Raw genomic sequence first — 21,220 nt, forward strand, 5'->3', positions numbered from 1 at the left:
TCCAAAATGATTTGTCACTCTTTATGGCAACTTACAGATGCAAATATTAAAGGAACACATGCATAGCTACAGGGATGACTTCCAACATGAGAAACAAACAGGGAAGTATTTCTCTGCAGGATCTATCCTGACAGGCTGGTGTTTTTCCCCCAATTCACACAATCAGTATTATATCCTAATGCAGTCCAAAGCATCCAGCACTGTTCACTCCAGCTGTCTCTCAAAGGATGTGCAATCCCAGCAGGCAGGCCTGGAGATCGGCACTCCACATGCAGCTTCTCTTCTACAGCTACGATCTGGGCAGCTTTTAAACAGAATGTCTTACTTCTGAACCCCCCAGGAGAACACTATCATCTCCATTTTTCAGCAGAGTCACAAAGCACACTCCCATTTTGCAGTCTGTTGTCTTAACTCTATCAATTTGAAGTCTATTGACCTTTATAGCTTTCAAGAGCTTTGTTTGTGTGGCTGTTGGCTACTAAGTTGATGCAAATTTGTCCTTCCTTAATGACTGTACAGCCACACTTTAAGCTTTGTGACTCAAGGCAGTGGAATATTTCTGAGAGACACTGGGGTACAACAGATCTCTACATCTCACCTGAAGTGAAGTCTTCCCAGCTATTTTCAAATGGTTTATAAACAGGTTTAAAGATGAAGTGTATTTAAATAGTCACTGCATACATACTGTAAAATATAGGAACTTCCATGTTTTCCTGTGTTTCAGATGGGAAGACAACTGGTATTTTTTAAATACTCGCTTTTCATTTTAATATTTTCAGCTTTAAAATGAAATAATTACCTGTTGCTCCTCCAGCATTAGCTTTTCAGACACCAATATAAGACTAAAGACCTTTTAAAGGGTTAACTTCCCCATATTAAAACACAGTAAAAAAAACTGTAAACACCTTATTACAAAAGTATGAAAAACAGAAAGAAAAAAAAAGTTTATTTCCAGAAATACAAAACATCTATTCTCTCATTTCTCCATCTTCTTCCTCTTCTTCCACACCTCTGATGTACAAAACATTATTGCACCTGTAAACAGACCAAGAGTTCTATTAGTTCTTAGCTGTAAATGTTATCATTTTCCCCACATAAGATGCTTTAAGCATTTTCCTGCTTGTGTGTAGCCTGGCAGCAGCCAAATTCTGCATAACACATTGCTGCTGTTGGCCTTGTACAGGTTTTCCACAAAGTTCATTACAATTGTGAACCCTTATAAAAGTAGTACCGGTTGACAAAGCTGTACAAAAAAATTTTTACTTCTGGGTCAGCAGTTATGGTCAAGTTTAACTTCCAAGCATGTGAAATGTTTTCAGGTGCAACGCGCTAGTGTACAACGCCAAAGGATTAACAGATACACAGTAACACAGAAAACTAAAGCTTTACCCATCAAAGAAGGGATAGTAAATAATTTTTGAAATATATTCAAAAGTTCCATTTTTCCTCCCCTCAAAAGGGACCTCAACATAAAAGACACACATTCATAGCCCTACTGTAAGACCTACACTTAGCCTCTTAGTTAGACAAGAAATACAACACCCACCCGTACAAATTTTAATACAAGTGGTAAGAAGATTTAGAAAGAGCCTGCCTCCATCACAAATAAATACCCCAATTACCTTATCAAAACTTCACCCAGGTGTCCAGACAATGCACCGTCTATGTATTCCTCTGTGTTTGCGAGCTTGAGAGAGAAATGAGCAAAAATGAGACTGTAATAAAAGCAGCTTCACAAAGCACACATCGGCCCCGCCCCAGCCCAGTGCTCACTACAGCGGCCGGGGCAGCCGAGCGGCCCCGCAATCCCGCCGAGGCACCGCCAGTCCCCGCACCACAGAAGGGTTTGGGCGGGAAAGGACCCCAAAGATCACGGCGTTCCACTGCCTTGCCGCGGGCAGGGGCACCTCTCACTAGACCAGGTTGCTCAAAGCCCCGTCCAACTTGGACTTGAGCACTTCCAGAGATGAGGCATCCACAACTTCTCCGGGCAACCTGTTCTGATTGGCAACTTGTTCTCATTTCACCGCCCCAGGGCCGAGCCCTGGTGCCACCCCCGCCCGAGGCACCTCACAGGGGATACCCCGGCTCTCACCTGCATGTTCATGTAGCCGTCCACGGAGACGAGGTAGCCCTTGTACTCCATTCCCCACTTCAGCTTCACCATCACCGGCTTCCCCGTCAGCCCGTTCAGGAACGGCTTGGGGTTCAGGGGCAGGCTCTGCAGGGGAAACACATGGTCAGCGCCTCCCGGTTCCCGCCCCTCCCGCCGCCCTGCCGCGCACCCCCCGTTGCCTTTACCATGTCGGGAGAAGCGCAGGCCCACGCGGGAACCCCTCGTGCGCTCCGCGGGAGAACGGCAGGGGATGGGATGGGAAGCAACTCCCCTCCCGCTTCCCGTTCCGGGGGCGCCGCTCTCCCACCCCCGACCTCTCACACGCCACGGCAAAGGCGGCGCTGCCCATTGGCTGGGCGCTGCCGCGGGCCTCTCTCATTGGCCAGAATGCCGGGCTGCCCCGGGCCCAAACCAATCGCGGTTGGCGCAAGACGGCGGGCGCCTGGTGTGGGGGGAGCGCCCGCCCCGGGTCCGGGTGTCTGCTCGTCCGTGTGCTCGTCCGTGTGCTCGTCCGTGTCCCTGTCCTGCCTGTCAGGGGCACCTCTCGGCACAGCAGGCTTTTGCTCCTCTGCGCAGGCCGATCCCCACGAGGTGGCAGCGCCCGGCCCGTGCCGTGGCCGTGGCGCAGGACGGGGGAGCTCTGACACGCTCTCCCGTGGTACTCGCCAGCCCGGCGGGCCCTGGAAGCTTCGTGGCGTCAGCCCGTGTATGAGAATGAACCTGCGGACTAGCACGTGTTTGTGACTCCACATGCATGGATAGAAACCCTCAGAGTTTATAATATAGACACATAGATGCGAGTTCTTTGTCAGTGTCATTTCACTCCCAGGCAAAGAAGTTGCCGGAGCTTTTCTTGGCTGTGGAGGTCATCAGCCTATTCACACTCGTGAAACGCCAGTCCTGTACTAGCAAAATTTGTGACTCTTAACCTTTGGCAGGCAAACATGTTGAACCAACGTCTATACCACTTACTAATTTGTCACATCCACGTGAATGCTTTCTACTACTCTATATCTAAATTCATCAAATGCCATAATACATACAGCATATTCCTATAGTCTTTAATGTAGTTTTTGCTGAATGAGGAACTAATTTTTCTGTAACAAAACTACTTTTTTGGTGCACTTTACCTTCCAAAGGTCAGTCAAGTGCCCTACTGTTGAAACCAAAGCCATCATCACCTTTTAAATCTGCACGTTTAAAGCTGTTGACTCAACAGCCTATCTTTCCCAGGTCCAGAAGGTAATGCATAGTGGCACCATGCATGTGTTGTGGATGAATAGAAGTGAAACAGCTGGAATTGTAATTCCTGTTAACTAGCGTATATCAAAAGTGCACTCACAGAATCACAGAATTGTTAGGGTTGGAAGGGACCTCTGGAGATCCTCCAGTCCAGCCCTCCTGCCGAGGCAGGGTCACCTAGAGCAGGTGACACAGGAACATGTCCAGGTGGATTTTGAAGGTCTCCAGAGAGGGAGACTCCAAAACCTCCCTGGGCAGCCTGTTCCAGTGCTCTGCCACTCTGAGTGGAAAGAAGTGCCTCCTCATGTTGAGGTGAAACTGCTTGTGAAAATACTCAGGTACTTGTTTCCATGATCATTAGAAATTAGTGTGATTTTCTTTTCGGGTGTGGTGGATGGGCAACAGAAACAACATCAAAATTAGGCTAATTGTCTTCCTGGTAGCAGGACTCACTATGGGCCAGCTGAAAGAGTAACTAAGTTACAAGATTTTTTTAAGGAAGTCTATTGAGACTAGGTAGGAAAAGTATGAACACAATGGGAAATGGTGTATATATAGCAAAATTTGTCATTCCATTTGGAGTAGAGAATAGCTGATTTCATGTAACGTGTATAATGTGGCAGAACTCAATGAGCTTAAAGGGAGTGTCTTGAATAAAATCATATAGTGGGAGCAACTTTTGCACTGTTCTGACAATTGCCAAGGATAAACATGTATCTATGGATGTCAATATAACAGCACTTCTTATTTTTACATATGGAACGAATTTTGATCACAATGTCTCCTACTCATGTTGGGAAAACTTTTTGTGTACCAAAAAATACAGGAGCAGTTATATTCAGTTTTTAATACACTCTGTTCCTCTGACAGATGAATAAATATTCCAACCCTGTAATTATAAAAACAAATTTCCCAGGATCATAGATACCAGTGTAGAAGTCAGAGAGCAAGAGTGCTTGACTTCTAGTTTCATAATTGGTACATGAATTCATGCGTCAGTAATCTCATCAGCTGCAGACTGGATCTACAGCAATTTCGTGTAGTGGTAGGGTAGGAAGGAGTACCGAAAGCACAGAATGCATGACTACATCTGATGTAGTTAACTGAATAACTCAGTTAATCAGGAAACAAAATAGCTGGTGTTTTTCTTTCTCCCTTGTGAGGAATTTGCTGTTTACCTTATTGACTGAATCATCCTGACTCAGAGACAATTTTCATATGCTGGCTGTCTCCTGACCTTCAGCACAGGGCTGAAATTCACCTTTTGTCCTCTTTGTATTTCCCCGTGTAATAGGGGAAGTAATCATTTGCATTCTTTTCTGCCTTTGGGTCAGGGTATTTAGGCTGCTGCTCAACAGGAAATGAACAGGAAAGAGTTGTTGTCATAGATTAATCCAAACCTTAGCTTTTGGGTGGGTGGATAGGATTTTCTCTTACAGCTCAGGAGTGGGAATTTAGCACAACCGCCTACTCTCTGTTCCTAAGGAAACACATTAAGCAGCTGAATATCCGAGGGCAGCAGCATTTCTGGTGGAGGGATTTGTTAAATTGTGTTATCTGTGTAAGTGCAATTGCTCACTGTCATCATTAACACACTGTGTCGCCATAGTGCCAGGCAGAGAGGGGAGCCCCTCACATCGCTGAGAGAAAGCTGAGCTGCCCAGAACTCTTTCCTGATTGAGCCAAGTTTGCTGAGATGGGAACTCCCTGCAATGACTGCCTTCTGCCTGCCATAAACACATTTATTAAGGAAACTGTCAGAGCTGCCCCATGTTCCAGCTTCTGGGCTGCATATTTAGTGACCATCCCATGCCTTTTCCTAGCAATATGCCAGTGTAAATGGGGTTTTCCTCCACTGCACTCTTATTCCACATCAAGTGAGCTACTACACAGTCATTTCCACCAGAGTAGTAACAGCATCATCTTTGCCACCACCACACCAAAGACACCGTGTTATGGGCACCAGTTGCAATCAGAGAACTTAAAGCAGCCATGAAGCCACAGCCCTGAATTAGGAGTGGGCAGAGCTGAGTTAACAGAAAGGAAGCTTCACTAGGAGACAGTACCTTCAAAGGACAGGTTTACATCAAAAGAGCTCCAGTGTAGCAGCACGGAGTTAGCCCTGCTCTGCAGCAGATGAACCTCAGCTTCTGGTTCTGTTGGGTACACAATTGACAAAGCCTTGTAAGGTTTGTATTGCTGCTCTCACAATACAAACCTGTGCTGGGTGAAGATGTACCACCCTCCTTCCTGCACCTTGCCAGATTCCCAGACCAAGTCTGGTTCTTGAAAATATTAGGTGATATGGTACCTCGATCTAAGACAAGCAGTTTTTAAGTAGCCTTATGCAGACTAGGAGTTCATTTCTGACAAGCTCTCTGTTGTAACTACTTGAGGATGCAGTGACTATTAGTCTCACGGACCTAGAAGGGTTTTAAAGCTCTGTGCAAACTCCTTGGGAAGTTTTGCTGCTGTAGCAATGATGTTTAAATGTGAAGAGGATCTAGAACTCATGCCAAGTCTTGCCATGAAATAAATTTATTTTTCTTTCAGCAATAGGCATAATGGAAGACTTGCCTTTAAAAATCATACTGGAATGGAAAACTTGCTCTTGCTCACAATTTTTCTGTAGAAAGTATCTTGTTTAAAAATCTTTTTCAATAAGAAACACTTTTTTTTTTGTGTATGCACAAAAAACCTGTATCATTTATCACCTCTTGGTGACTGGGGAAGTGCTGTAGCAGTATTGTGTGGATTGTCAACAGCCCTCACGTGAGTTTTAATCCTGACTTTTTGGGGCTTTGCCACAACAAGTTTCGCTTCAAACAGTGCTTTCTCAGAGATCTCTGCCAGTGAAACACCTTTCCTCTCTGCTGATGATTTGTCATTTTAATAACATCATCTTTGATCAAATCTCCATGAATGAGGCAACAACTATCCACCACAGGCCTTCACCATGGATCACAACTGGGAACCAGTAGGTAATGACATCAGGCTTCAGAAGAACAGCCATCTAATTTGTCTCTGAGTTCCTCATCAACCAAACCAAAGCCAAGCTGTGCTGCAGGGGTGGATATACACAATCCAAGTGCTAGGAAGCACAAAGCTGGATAGCCTATTTCAGGTTTGATCCAAGTAACATGTGTCTTTCCACATGCTGCCAAATTTTCATCTCGGTATAAGACTGTAGCATAGAATAGATGCTCGGTCTTGCTGAACAACATTTGGAAACAGCTGAAGGGAAGAGCATGGGGGAAATACAAAAACCAAGAGACTTGCCATTGGCCCTGCATGCCTGGCAGTGGCTGGCAAATAGTAATGTGACAAAACACAACATGCAAAAGTCTGTTTGGGCTGGACTTGCCCAGTGAGCAGACCATGCTGTGAAAGACTCAAGGGGCAGGAGGCAGAGGTGAGCCTGGGAAGAAAGAAATGGAGGGTTTATTCTTGGGTAGAAGATTTATGTGTAGTTTCATCAGTACTATGGTTTTTTTCTGCAGTGATATCAGTATGAAATGAGATTGAGGGTGTGTGAGTGGGGGCAGGTATATGCTAACAAAGCCCAGATCTTTTGTCCACTCCCCCAGAGGTTTGCTAGAGTGGGCAAAAGATCTGAACTTTGTTAGCATATACATTTATAAACCCATCACAAGGCTGGGCTGTGTGAACAAGAAGGGGCATATGGGGTTGGTATTGTACAAAAAATTATGGGAACATTAAAGCCTCCTTTTATTCGTATTGAAAACCTTTATTTATTTGTGCAAATAGTGTTCATGCAAATTATGCAGCTACACTAAAGAGAGGCCCTTTAAGAATGTGTCTCTGAAAACACAGGCTCCTTTGCCAGGAAATAATGGGACTTCCTTAATTATCAGCTGTTATCTTCTGCGTTTGGCAAACTTTTGTTGCTTTATGTGCGGTTGCTTCTTTTATGCTTTGACATTAATGAATTGGAATTGAAATTATGTGCTGAGGAAAACAAAGTGATCTGTATAAATAATAAAATGGTGTTCTTGTGTGTGTCAAAAAGGGGAAGATAAGTATTATGCAGGAGGAATTTGGAAACTGTGCTTTCACACAAACATCTTAATAGAAACTAATAACTGGCTCCAAATCACAGAAGTGCTTTAAGAGTTGGTGTTTTGGGAAATCTGTCTGAGCAGAGCTCAGTAAGTCTGGCTGGTGTTGGAAGCTTTCTGAATTAGGTGGCAACTCTATTGTGACAGAGAAGCTCATGCAATTTTTAGCAGTGAATCTTGTGGGGGAAGATAAGAGAAAGGAGTTATTAAGCCACAGGTACATGGGTCACTGGGGTGTTGCTGATCAGGAGAGACTAGATATCGTACAGATTCCCTCACCGTTTCAGAGAAAGAACAGTAAGAAACTAGCTGGTAAGGAGAAAGTAAGTGAGAGAAATTATACTGTGTTAAAAGAAGGAGCTAAATCCAGGATTCTTGAATTTCTTAGAAAACTCTGTCTGAGCCCAAGCAATATTCTGGAGAGATGAGGCAGAGAAATAGGAGCCCAAGTCCCAAAGTAACCTGTGAGTCATCAAGGCTGATTGGCGGCTGTAGGGACAAATATGTCCTGAACTCCCTCTATTACACTGTGAGGCTTTAATGTGCTGTGGTTTTATTAATTTGACCAGATACATCTTTTTTTCTGATAGGTAAAGGGAAGAGCGATTTGAGGTTGGAGCCTCTGCAAAGACTGCTGGGTTATTTGCACCTCTCCCACGGGAGCCAGTGCTGGTCCTGAGGCAGCTGGGCCAGAAGGTCTCATTTCCAGGAAGGGTCTGCAGACAGAAAAAATCCCCGACCCCCTGTGCTCTGAAAATGTTCCAGAGGTGACATCTGCATTTCTTGTTTGACTTGAACCTGAGCCCAGGGCTCACATCTCATCTTGGAGGCAGCTGCATCTGAGACCGGTAACTTCCAGTGGCTTCTGCCTCTCTGCTAAACTGGTGGCCCTTTGTGAGGGCCTCTCCAGGGCAGGGAATGCCGAGGGTCTGCTATAAAGGCAAATGTATGTGTACACCCTTCCCCGCGGAACAGAGTGGAGGAGAAGCTGTCATGCAGATAGTTTCTAGTCAGCTACCAGAACCTCAGAGCATCTCACTGCCTGCCTGAAACAAGCAGGAGTCCAAGCTCATGTAGGTGGGCAAGCTTTTCTCAAACCTTGGGAACCCCATAGGCTTATCCTGCCCGAGATAAGAAGGATTATAGGGACCAGGAGTTAACTGTAGGGATGGTCAGTTAATTAGGACCAAATGCCCAAGGCAGACAGAACAAGACTGCAGCATGCTCAGGATGAAAGTAACTGAAAATCCCATACTTCAATACACGTCATCTGGTACAAATCCAGGGGAGAGAGCATGGCTATAGCTGTTTACACTGGTTTTATGCCAACCATCCCCAAAATACCAGTGTCCTGACTTTCATACTTCTTGGGCCAGTGCCCAGCTGTATGTGCTGGGTGCAGTGTGTCACCACAGAAATGCCTTTCTTAAGAATTGTCTAAGAGTTAAGTAAGTTAGAGTTTTGGCCAGTGAAGTTTCCACTACACTGTGGACACAACAGTGCTCACAGAGACCAGCTCTACCTGGTTCATTTCTAGCCAGGAGGTCACTGATGTGCTGTTCCCTTGTAACTGCCTCCTGTAAAGCTATTCATTGTCATTTAGTTTGGCCTTCATTTTGCTGAGTAAACTGTTAGATCAATTACACAACTGTTAGGTTTTTTCCAAAGTACACAGAGGATGAGAGCTGGCTTCTCTTTGCCCAGCAGGTGTTTCTGAGGAGGCAGCTGATGTGCCCTGGGCTTCCCTGCTTGGGTGCCAAGACCCTGGAGAGATATTATGAGCAATTTCAGTGCTTCTGATGGTGCACTGTCAATTCCTGATGCTCCTTGCATGCCCAAGATGACCTGGCCCCACTACCACACTGCTCTCTTTGGATCCTTTTCTGTTCTTTGCATCTTTTATAACAGCCACTGTTGCTGTCTGCGCTTGGCAGCATAGCATGGTCTCAGAGACATTTACATCCATTTGGTGCCTTCCTTCTCCAGGGCAGTGTCTTCTCCGTGGCAATTTACACCACAAGTCATGGGAAGGACTGAGGGGATAAGCGGTGTGTGTTCTTGAAATAGGACCCAGTGATGGTCAATGGAGGATCCACTCTTCTGCCCAGAATTGCAGTGACAAGCTCACTTGTAAGGGTAGGTACGGACCAGGCAAGGAAAGGGAAGATCGTGCCCTGATTCTTTTGTTTACTGCAATGCAGGATAGAGATACTTAGCTAGTTTGGGTAATAAAAACAATTGAAAAAAGCCTGCTTCTCTGCCAATAAACATATTCTGGTGCCTGAGCTGGCTCGCTTCGACCAGCACATGCAAACTGCGATCATTTTGAGGATTAGGGTGTGTTCAAGGGTTAGAGTGTGGGCGTGTTTCACAAGCTTAGCAGAAGGTGTACCCTCAACAAAGACCATTTGCTGCAGCACTGAAATCTTTGCTCCAAAATTCTTTTTTGTTTTTCCAGAAGAAATTTTTTTTTTAAAATAAGGGGAAAGGAACCTATTTCTTAACCAAGCACCATTCTTGGAAATGACCTTTTTGGATGAAATTTTCTTAAAGAATATCAGCTTGGAGCAGATATTTCCTGCTTCCAGGAAAGCTCTTCTAGAGTTCTACCTCCTGTGAATGTTTATACAAACAATTAAAGACTGCCAGAGTTATAAGCTGCTAAGAAAGGAGCTTAGGATGGAAAACAATGAAACTTTAATAATATCATTGCCAACTTCACTTAATAAACAGATGCATTTAATATGGATTTTGTATAATAAATGCTAGCTTAGATATGAAACTTTTGTACCATTTTGTTTTGCTACACAGCAAGCAAAAATTTAGCATAGCCATACACAAGTTTGAGTATTTTCTGGCAAATGTGGTATTTCGTAAATGACTTTAAGGTTGTTTGATCAGTTGTAGGTTGCAATGGACTGATATTGTTGTTCCTTTCTTATAATGCTTCATGTAAGGCAAGTGACTACTTGTTTTGACAGACTGTAAAAGATACATAATTATTAAGGGGGAAAGGGCTAGTTCATGCCTGTGACACTTTATGGATTTATATGCTTCTGTGAATTGGACATAAAACACTTCTGCTCATCTGTGGTTTTGTGGGGTTTTGCCTTAAGTGCTCAAGAAGAAGCTCTTATAATTTTCTATTTCAGGGAAAGGAGATCTAGAGGATTAAATGATACAATTAAAGATTTATTTAGCAACAGACAAAAATTTCACAGCTGAACAGTCTTGTTTAATTCACAATACTACCATGTTGAGACCCCAAGAATTTTAATGAAGGTATGACTTTATATTAGGTATATGATAATTTAATATAGAGTGAAGTGGATGGCAATTCTTGTGCCCCTCTAAACTGGGCTGTCTGAGGAGAAATGCGGTCGTGGCAGAGGGTGATAGTGCTTCTCTCTCAGCATCAGGACAACAGCTCCCACTGGAAGACCCTGGCAAACATTTTACCCATCCAGAAGATAAGAGTGGCCAGAAACCTGACTGCCATGATACTTGTTCACCATTTAATAATTACTTGAATTTAGGTGTGAGGAGGGACCTTCCCACAGCCCATGCTGGCAATTACCTTTATAATAAAGCTCTGTTTTTTGTGGTGTTTGGGGAGTGACATTTACCAGACTTAAGAACCTGTGTTTTATGAGGTATCTTTGAGGTCATACATAATGGAATCTCATTCCTCTAATACACTATTCATACAATATGTTTTCTTTCTGAGTCTTGTAAGAATTTCAGGGAGTTTATTCTGAAAATTTGCATGAAATTGGATTTTTTTCCCCTGAGTAGTCAACTGCAGACCATTGTTTCTGATGGTGAGCAAATATATGAGTATATAATAGCTTATACAAATGAAAAATACAACATTTTTGATGCTGCCAAGTTGACCCAGTCTCAGATAATGGGCTAAAAGGTGCAAGCTCAGCAGACTGATTGGAGCTGTAATGTCTTTAGCAAATGAGGGAAATTGAATACCCTTTGCCTACATAACCTTTGCCTTCACTGGTTTTGCTTTTTTCACATTTGGAAGTACACATATCCCCAAGTGTGTTTAAATAGCAGCAGGATGGAAGTAATGACTGTGCTTTCAAAGGCAGAATGCCCCTGAGTTCCATGGGAACTGGATGCTAAATTATACTAAGAAGTCATAGAGCACACATGACTCAGACCTGAGCTGTGCATCTGAAATGTTGTAATGAAAAGCATCACTTAATTTCTTTTATATTTGTAGCAAAGGCAAATCTATTTTATATAATTTAAGCAATATGTTTTCCTTTCCATATTTTCTCTGATTTAATATTAATGTGTATATATATATATTAAAAAAAAATATATGCACACATATGTGATACCACAGAACAGTGGAGACAGTACCATGCATATTAATATTTATTTATGTGTTGGACATTATATGTATATATACTCTATATTATTTACTAACAACAACTTTATTTCAGACATCAGAAAAATGTGGGATTCTGCTGGGTCTGAGAGCACTGATTACATTCACAATGGTGAACAGATTAACCGTTTAGTTGCAGGTATCAAGGTTGTCACTCAAACTGGCAGCACCTCAGAATAGCTAAAGCTTATCAAAAATTGTCTGGATTGGAAATGACAGCCATACATGCATGAATGCATCTGTATGGCTGGAAGATTGTTGAAGTGTGAAGTGAAGAAGTTCACTTTGGTTTATTTTTTATCATAATTACTGTATTTCATGAAGGAACATTGACTTGCCACAGGATAAATACAAGGGGAAGCAGAGAGAAACTTCATTCTCTTATCATCTTTGTCTCCCAAAGGTCACCACATTTGAACAAAGCGTATTTATTTCATTCCTTATGCATTTATGTAGCCATTTACTGTACTCTGTATAAGTGAAGCAGAATAATTTTTTGCGAGACTAATTAAAAGTTGCATGGTAGAAAATGTTTTTGTGATCACACCACCGTAACGAAATTGAGCTGTCTTTACTGACGTGTGCTCCATTTACTGGGTTATTTAAAACATATTTCCCACAGTTCCAGCAGACTTTTTTTAAAGCAAAAGCATAGTAAAGTTTTTCATCCTAAGTAAATTAATATCCTTAATGAACATACTTAGAAAAATAAAGCGGCAGTTTATCTCATTTTTTTTCCATTTATTGTGTGGCTTTATACTGCTTCCTAGCTCTATAGCGTCTTACAAAACTTCCATGTCAAATCAAGAACAGCCAAATCACCTCTGAGTCAATAGGATTAATGTGTAAAGTTTATTTGTCTCCATCCCAGCGGTGTTACAGTCTCCTTCAGTCTCAGCATGAAGTACCAACCAGGCAATTTTACCACGTTCTACATTTTGGATCCCCTGTGGCACTTAGTGAATGGAAAAGGCTATTAATTTAGTTATATGATTTCATCATAGACTGTTAACAGAGTTGAGGATTGCACTGAGAAAGTCTGAAGGCTCTAGCATGACAAATACACTAAGCCAAACTTTTATTAAAAAGAAATATATAGTTTAAATCCCTCAAATTAGCTCAAACTACTGTTAATTCTTCCCAAAGGCTGATATAGGTAGGGACAGGACTTAGTTCTGTGGCTGATGTCTTTGAGGAGAAAATGGTCTGGCAAAGAAAGATAAAGGTCCAATTTTAACTGGCACAGCACTCAAAAGTGCTCATTTGGCTTCCACATGGAATTTTGGAAGTTTTCTTCTTCAGGTGTTACGTGCTTGATGAAATTGGAAAAATTTATACTCTCTGGGTATATAACTGCTGTATCTGAACCAGCCAGTGGATAAAGTGTTGATAACAGCAGAAGTTCATGCCATGCTGAAAAAGACTAAACCATGTGACACCTTGATGCACTTTGTCGTTATAGACGTGGGGTTGGGAACCAGTCTTACTCCTACTACTGGTCCAGCAAGTGGCCTTCAGCAAGTTGTGAAACTCCCGTTTGCAGAGCAGGGACATTTTGTATTATTTTGACCACTGATGTTATGATGGCACCTAGAAGACATGCATGATTGAGTCACTGTGCTGCAGGGCAACCGACAGTCATGAAAAGAGTGCCCTGCAGAGATATCAAACCGTCGGTGGGGGAAAGGAAGCATCCTTTAAAAGGTGGAGAATGGAGGTAAGAAAGATAACCCTTAATGCTCTACCTGCCATTAAGAAAGTGAAAAAGCCATTGCCAGGATATATTAGTTTTTGTTGCAAATCTGTGACTGCCTAAAGCAGAAACCCATACATACATTATTTTCTCAGTGGCTGACCACGTGAGTAAAGACGAAATGCCTCCCTTTCCAAATGCGTGCAAATGGCTCTGAGATATGGATAGATATGGGATTGTCAACTCCAATTAGTTGGAGAAATGACCTACTGTACTTCTCTTCTATAGGTATTACAAAAGCCGTTCCGCCCGTGAATTAGACATCGGTGAGAAGCTGAATTTAAGCCCACTATTGTATGGGAATGTCCACTCCGCTTTGCCACACTAAAGACATTCAGGCAGGCAGAACACCCTCCGCTGACTCATTAGGGCATACATTAGAGGCAAACTCGCTGCGCTCGCCATGAACCCACAGAGCTCTCTTGAATGGTAGCCCTTGGTGGACGCTTGCAGGGCAGGCCGGTTCCCACAGCACCCCGCTGATCCCCTGTGAACAGATTCGCAGCTCCCCGCTGGCTGCAGAAATGGATTGCTTGCCCCATCCTCACCCGCCACTGACAGCCCTCATAATAATAACCTGCCCGGGAGGCGAGGGACGGGAACGGGTTTCTGACAACTCATTAGCCTGAGATATGGTCGGTTCCTGCCAGGATTGTCACCACTGCTGCAGAGGGAGCAGGACAATGCTGGGCAGCACCGGTCAGGCCCTTTCAGGGCCATCCTTTTCCAGAAAAGTTACTTGCATCCTCAGAAAGGAGCACCTGTAGAGGGTGGCTCCTTCAAGGTTCCCGAGGAGGGAAAAAACAGACAAATTGGAATGCCAGAAGTGCTGAGGTGAAAAACGAGGCCAGCAGGGGGTCGTATGATACTACAATGAAACCACAGCTGCTCAGAGGGATGGGAGGCGGCCCTGGGCTCAGGCGTGCACACATTGGCCGCCTTCGAGGCAGCAGTTCAGCTCTGAGGTCCTGGGTCTGGTTCTGAAGCTCTGTTTCTCTTCCTCCTTCAGCTTCACCAGGACTTCGTGATTGAGGTACCCGTATGGGAAAAGAAACCAAGAAGAGAACTGGGAAGTCCATTAAATATTGCTTTACACTGTTCTCTGCAGTTTGTCTTTTAAAATCCAGGTGCACTAAACGGCCCTGTGACTTTTAGTCCTGTCAAGAACTACACGTGAGATCCTGTCCACTCCCCTGTGTCACTGGGGTGATAGACAAGGAACTTCTGAGTCTGGCAGTAATGCTCTGGATATAACTTGTCTGTGTATGAAAATCACCAGCTAGAAGTTCCTCATCCTGGTTCAGTAGGAGAGGTATGAAGAGCTGTCCACGATGAGCCATTTTTTTTTCTGGCAATCATGGAATGCTATCACCTCACCTCCAGCTTGGAGAGTGATGCTTGCAAAGAAGAGATCTTCGCTCAAAGCACCCAGCAAAAACAATGTGGAGTTGATTGATCACTACAGGCAAGAGATGCCCTTGCTTATAATGGGACAGGACCAAGATGTGGAATCTTATTTCACCTTTACTACCTACATCTTGTGTGATATCTGAGGGAATTGTCTATGCAAACTGAAACCCCAAATTATATGTCCTCTAACTGATGTTTTCAGGTTTAATCACTGGACTCAAAAAGAGCAAAAGCATTTATTTATAAGGTCTTGTGTGTCTGCATACTGGTAGACAATGAAATTGTAATGAGCGTTTTGAAAATTCTAGTGCAGAAACATGAAATGGCTTCATTAGGAGAAGCAGTTTTCATCTCTACTGTGGAGAAATGCCATTTATCAAGAATGGAGACAGTCAGAAAATGCCAGCAAGACCTAATGTGACAGAAAACAAAAAACAATTCACGCCATAAATAAGTAAATAAATAAAAAGAATTATCACTGTGTGCTGTTCTCATAGCTCAACTGCTTTAGAAATAAGAATGAAGACTTTCTGAACCACAGCCCTCAAAGTACTTGAGTGTTGTGGTTGGGAAAGGCTTACTGCTTTTGCTAAAGTATTGGGGGTATGTAAAATCACAAAGAAGCAACTTCTGTGTCAGAAGGGATGGAAATGGAAAAGAATTAATCCACATTCAGTGGTCTAAAACTGTGTTGTTTTATTGTTTCTGTCTTCTAAGTAGGTTATCTGGTAGGCAGGACTTAAATTGTGGAGATACAGAGAGATTCCAGGAATGCTGGTGATCTTCCAGACCCACTAATAGTCCACCTTAGTCATGGGAAAGAGCAACACGTGGTAAATCATATTGATGGCCAACAAAAGGTTTTTAACAGCTTTGGTAATGAACTGGAAAGGCAGGAGCATGTCAATGACATCTGTGGCAGGCAGAAAAATTGCTCAAACACAAATGTGGAAATGAAAATGATCTGGCAAAATTGATGCCAAATCATTCAGTTTCAGGAACTATAACTGTTGAAAAGAAAGTCAAATATAATGATTTAGGTGTCAGATGCAGTCTAAAACATGCAATCCGTTCAGATATCCAGAGGAACTGACCTCTTGTGAAAACAGGGGCCCAGCAGACATACATAAAGGTGACATCACCGGCTGGCAAGTGACAGCTGGTACTGTCCCAGTGGCCTGAAATAGAGCTGTTGATGGCAAAAGGGGCAAAGAGAGAGAAAGAAACTAAATTAATCCAAGTTAAAAGGCTGGCTGACATGGTCTAAGGCTGCGGTAAGATACTGCTAAATAAAGAACGCACACATTTGTTCCCCAGATATCTTGAGAAAGATGTGAAAAAAACCATAGATGAAGATTTTCTTGGGAGACTCAAACAGTAGAGGAATGAAATGGCTATGGATGTGGATGTGTGCTTTGTCAAAGACAAGGAAAATCAGAGTCTGCTGTTGGAATAAACCACAGAACCTTCCCACAAGGAAGGTTCAGTTGCTAGAGGGAGAAACTCTAATTTAGGAAGAAGGAATTATGATCAGTGGTGTAAGCAGGAGTGCAGCTGGGGTTTTGTATGCAATAAAACAGCCTTGGGAGGGAGGCAGCCATGTATGGCTGAGAGGCTTTCCTGTGGACACATTCCTCTGGGAGATTCACCAGTGACACCAGTGTCTGGTTTTCTGGACCAGGTTCAAATTCCTGAATTGCTTTAAGTGCACAATACAAAGAAGAGAACAAGCTTTATTGTCTATTTCCAAGGAACTTTGGCTTACCAAATTAATATTAAAGAAGCTTTCCTCAAGTACAAAAAAATTTGCTCATGCAGAAAAAAAATTGTGTGATTGTGAAAATCCATATTCTGTTGGATTAATTTAGCTGTGAGTATTTGCAAATAATGTTCTTCATGGGTGTGAGAATTTCTTCTAGGATGGAAAATACTGATTTTCCTGGAGAAGACTGTATATTTTTGAATCGTGTTCAAATTTGGAAGTGGTTGCACTCTTGCTTAAGGCTGTTGATTGAAGTTTGCTGTACTTACACATGGATGGACTCCAGCTGGTGCCACATCTTTCAACAGTACAGCCATAACTGGAAAAAGACACTTTTCTTCCAAGCTCATTTTCAGCAATGAATTTGAATTGTACTCAACAAGACTAAGGTAGAAGGAATCTCTCCTGGGCCAAAAGAGACATAATCCAAAGGAGCAAAGATTTTAGCATTGTGTCTCAGAGCCACTAACAGAGCTGTGTTGGTTGTAGTCCCCCAGTGACACGTCTTAAAATCTCAAATAAAGTATCTGCACCAATATTCTCCTTACTGTGATCTGAACCACAGGTTTGCAAGTGAGGTGAAGTCAATGTTTGAAGACGAAAGTGACTGGTAAAATGTAGAAGTCTGGAAGGAAGATAGTGAGGAGGAATCCACAGAGGAGTGGAGGATCCTTTAGAGGAGACTGATGCCTAAAGGCCACCACCTCCATGAATGCAACAAACAGCTGCTCATCTGATACTCCTCAGGGCAAAGGAAGGAGCTGGTGTTACTTTTTCCAGTGTGTGAACAGCTCCAGTTTCTGGGTGTGTGTTTGTATGGAAATATATAAGACAAGCTGAAAATGGTTTCAGAAGATGAGTGTTCCCACTTTATTATGATATGGAGACTATATATAATGTATTTTAATAATGTATGGAATACCTTCACAGCAAGCCATTTTGATATGATCCACTGAATGTACTTTTCAGTGGGAAAACAAACACATAAAGAAGAATAGAGGATGTTTTTAAAACTCACCAGAAGCTGTTTTTGGCTTTTGTTCACTTCCTTCCAAGTCCATTAAACACACTTTCCAAAAGTCAAAGCACTTCTTTCATTGCAGCAGCCCGAATGAGCCCAGAAAAGCAGCCAGTCCTGAGTTCTCAGTGCCATTTCTGACCTCCCTTATAATATTTTAGATACCTCAGATATTTCTCCATCAAGCTCTCTGAAAGCAAAAGCTGTTAAATCACATCTGTAAACTGAAGCATGGAGAATTCTTTACATGTGTAAAATTCTTTCTCATTATATAGAGAGAAACAGTTTACAGACTGCTCTAAGTACAAAGCAAATAGCTCACCAGAACAATACGAATAGTATACACAAGCCTCTTAGCCCTGATGATCTTGTTTGGCAACAAATGTCTGAATGGCTTGCCTGGTTTACTTGAAAGTAAATAAATGAAATACTGTCTTTCATTTATTAGCTGGTGAGATTTTTCTTCTGTGCATTCTACTCCCATCCTGAAACATCTGCAGATAATGAGAAAAAGAAAAGAAGGCAAAATAGCACATTAAGTGGGTTTAACTCTCTCTTAAACAGAAATGCAAATTAAGAGATTCTGGCTAGCCTGGGAGATCCCTGCTCAGGGAGAGCAATACTGTATACTGGACAGGAACAAATAAACATACATTTCTCAGAGCATTCACGTCACCCTGAACTCCAGAACTAGGGGGCATCCGTGATCATATTCGCAAGACATGATAAATTATCATTTAATACTTTTATTGGGAAATGTCAAGAGACCAGATCAGAATCTGGATTCTAGTGTTCTAGGCTGAATTTACACATATGAAGACACTCTCCCAGAAAGTTACTGCACTCCCCAAAGCTCCAATTTCTCTCATGAAACTATACTTCAGATATAGGAAACATACTGAGCTGTGTGCATCCATCAGCACGTGTGTTTGAGTGCTGTCTGACATATTTTCAAACATATCAAGCTCCATGTATTCTTTGTGCACTCCTGCTGAGACAGCAAATCCCCAGATAAATGCCTGCACCACACTGCTGTTGAAGGCTATTTCCTTCAGTGCTCACTGTGTTGACACTGTACCCTGGTTGGACGCTGCTGGGTCCATGATCTCTGAAGTCCAGTCATGGAAGATCTGGATTCAGGGAACCACATAAATGCTGCATCACAACCGTGGGGTAAACCTTACAAGGTTCTTTCCCTGGACACTTCCTTTGTTTTCAACACGGAAGTTTTGCTCATATGGCTTTTGCCAGCTCTCCATAAGGGCCCTGGATTTCCTGACCTTCCTCTCAGCAGGGAGGCTGGGTCATGATGCACCTTCATGGGCTGCTCTATAGCACTCCAGTCACTGCAGATACAAAATGCCATCCCACGGGCACGTATTTTCTGAGCGGGATGGCCTGACCTGTACTCAGCAGGGGCTGTAGGCAGATTCCCCTCCCTGCTGCTGCTGAGTGCCACTGCTTTCCCAGGCACATCGTCCCACCTTGAAGTGCTGACACCCATCATAGGACCCCAGGCATACCGTGTTCTTACATGCTCAGAGATAGATGTTGAAAGGTGTGTTTTTAGAGTTACTAGCCATTTTTGTCTGAAGCATTTGCTCTGCCGTATGCCTTCTTGCTGTCTCTTATTCCCTCAAACAAGGACTAAGCAAAAGTTTTGTGAGCCAAGTCTAATCCTGTTTACATGATGCTTTTAACTCCCGTATTACTAGTTCAAAGCACGTGTCCAAATTTAGAAGCAAAACTAATACAACCTCAGGCTTAGTACTCATCAGATCTCACTAATTAAGCATGTTCAGGCCTGGTCAGTACCAGATGGAAAGCTGTCAAAAAATGATATGTCTTAGCTAGGAGTGGTCTCAGAGGCTGCAGGTGATGCACTTCTCTCACTAATCAGCTACTGTCCCAGCCACACTTAGCTTGGCAGTTTTGAATGTCTGGAGTAGAGTTTGGTTTAATTATGTGCATAACACTCCACATGCATTTTTGCATGCGGAGAGGGAAAACCAGCCTGATTTTGAAGAGCAGCACGGGGCTGCTTGGCATTTAAATCCCAAAATTCCTACCCAGAAGACAGAGAAGGACTTTGATGCTGCAGAACACATGTGCTGGCCATCTGCCTGGCACTATCTCCTAGTGCCATCCCCTGAATATGTAATGAAAATGATGATGGTTTGGGCTGGTGTCCTGCAGATGCTCATTTATCATCAGTAATATACTGAAATATTTTTTGCTAGAGAAAGGATATTGGTTGAGGTATCAAGCTCCAAAGAGGAGAACAATTCTCTTATCTTCTGCCTTCTTTGTCCTGCTTATCTATCTGATCCCTACATCCATTTGACCATGCTGCTGTTACACACTTCTCATGTTTGAGTGAAACTTGGCCTCAGTTTAAATGGCTAGCATGAGGTTCATGAATGACCTTTATAGGACTTCAGTATGAACCAGATTTATCGCTGTACACCCAATCGCTGAATTTAGTCCTAAGAAGGCTTTACAAAAGCTTAGGGCTGGTCATTATAACACCAGTGGTTGTAATAAACCACTTTATGTAGAAGACATTATTTTGCCAATGGCAGATACTCTGCACCTGGAGAAGGGTTATTATATATACATGCAAAACTTTACAGCAGACTTTCTGCTACAAAGATTTAACAACTCTTTAACTCCCTGGTTATATTGCAAACACAAAGCACAGCCCATCAGGTGACAGAAGTGCCTACAAGGTTCATCGTATTTGCCACAGAATTGATGTGTGATCCAAAGCAAGCCTGGATCAACACCTTGAAGTAATGGTGTCCTTCTGACTCCACCTGAATTGTCAAGAAGAGATAGAAGGTAAAGGGGTAATTTACAGATCTAAACCAAAGGCAGATTCCTGCCTACAACGTGGTACTATCTTTGAACTCTGTGTTGAGAAACATAGTCACATTCATCACACATTTTGAAAGTCTCAACCAGTTGGGCTTTTCAATAGCCAGTAAACAGCAAAAAATAAAGAGTGAAAATCAACATTTTTTGCAAACAGTATCTAATTCTGTTTATATAATGTTGTCAGATTTAGAATTATCAGTGCTCCCCTTGCGGCCCACCCCCATGGGATGCTGCCAGCACTGTGGGATTCCCCCAGCTCCATGGAATGCCCCTGGCACCCTTTTGACCCACAGAAGGGAGGTGCACATACAGGAAGGTCCCTGCCTCCCAGTCCCTACCCCACCCCCTCACCCCTCAGGTAGACTTCCCTGGCCTCTCAGCCCACCACACATGCTGTCTCCTTTTGTAGACCTGTCAGTCAGGATAACGTCCTTGACCAGGCAAATCACAGCCACTTTTCATCTGGAAACAATGCTCGAGCCACAACACAGCATTGTGCTCAAAGTGGATTACACAAGCAGGGCTGTCTGCCTGGCATGATATTATTATATCAAT

At 43.0% G+C, this 21,220-nt stretch overlaps 1 protein-coding gene and 1 long non-coding RNA gene across 2 annotated transcripts; one reads left to right on the plus strand and one right to left on the minus strand.

Annotated features, from left to right (window-relative positions):
* On the minus strand, positions 1–2,426 carry SNRPF (small nuclear ribonucleoprotein polypeptide F). The gene is made up of 4 exons (XM_027732304.2): positions 2,302–2,426; positions 2,096–2,221; positions 1,623–1,687; positions 1–1,035 (listed from the first exon to the last, which is right to left on the minus strand). The coding sequence occupies exons 1-4, from the start codon at positions 2,302–2,304 to the stop codon at positions 969–971; spliced, it is 261 nt and encodes an 86-aa protein (XP_027588105.1). The 5' UTR covers positions 2,305–2,426; the 3' UTR covers positions 1–968.
* Positions 2,427–11,188: 8,762 nt separating this feature from the next.
* LOC113993765 lies at positions 11,189–14,699 on the plus strand. Its single transcript, XR_003542764.2, has 4 exons — positions 11,189–11,258; positions 13,308–13,562; positions 13,827–13,864; positions 14,608–14,699. It is a non-coding gene; the product is annotated as an uncharacterized LOC113993765 (long non-coding RNA).
* Positions 14,700–21,220: the final 6,521 nt, after the last annotated feature.

Source organism: Pipra filicauda, unplaced genomic scaffold (genome assembly GCF_003945595.2).
Source record: "Pipra filicauda isolate LSUMZ 115617 unplaced genomic scaffold, ASM394559v2 scaffold132_size2486313_pilon, whole genome shotgun sequence".
NCBI classification, from domain to species: domain Eukaryota; kingdom Metazoa; phylum Chordata; class Aves; order Passeriformes; family Pipridae; genus Pipra; species Pipra filicauda.

What these genes read in the sequence shown, in the direction of transcription:
- SNRPF (XM_027732304.2), bottom strand. An exon ending in ACGGCTACATGAACATGCAG is followed by an intron (nt 1,688 to 2,095) that starts GTGAGAGCCGGG and finishes TTCTCTCTCAAG; the next exon opens with CTCGCAAACACAGAGGAATA. An exon ending in CTGGGTGAAGTTTTGATAAG is followed by an intron (nt 1,036 to 1,622) that starts GTAATTGGGGTA and finishes GTCTGTTTACAG; the next exon opens with GTGCAATAATGTTTTGTACA.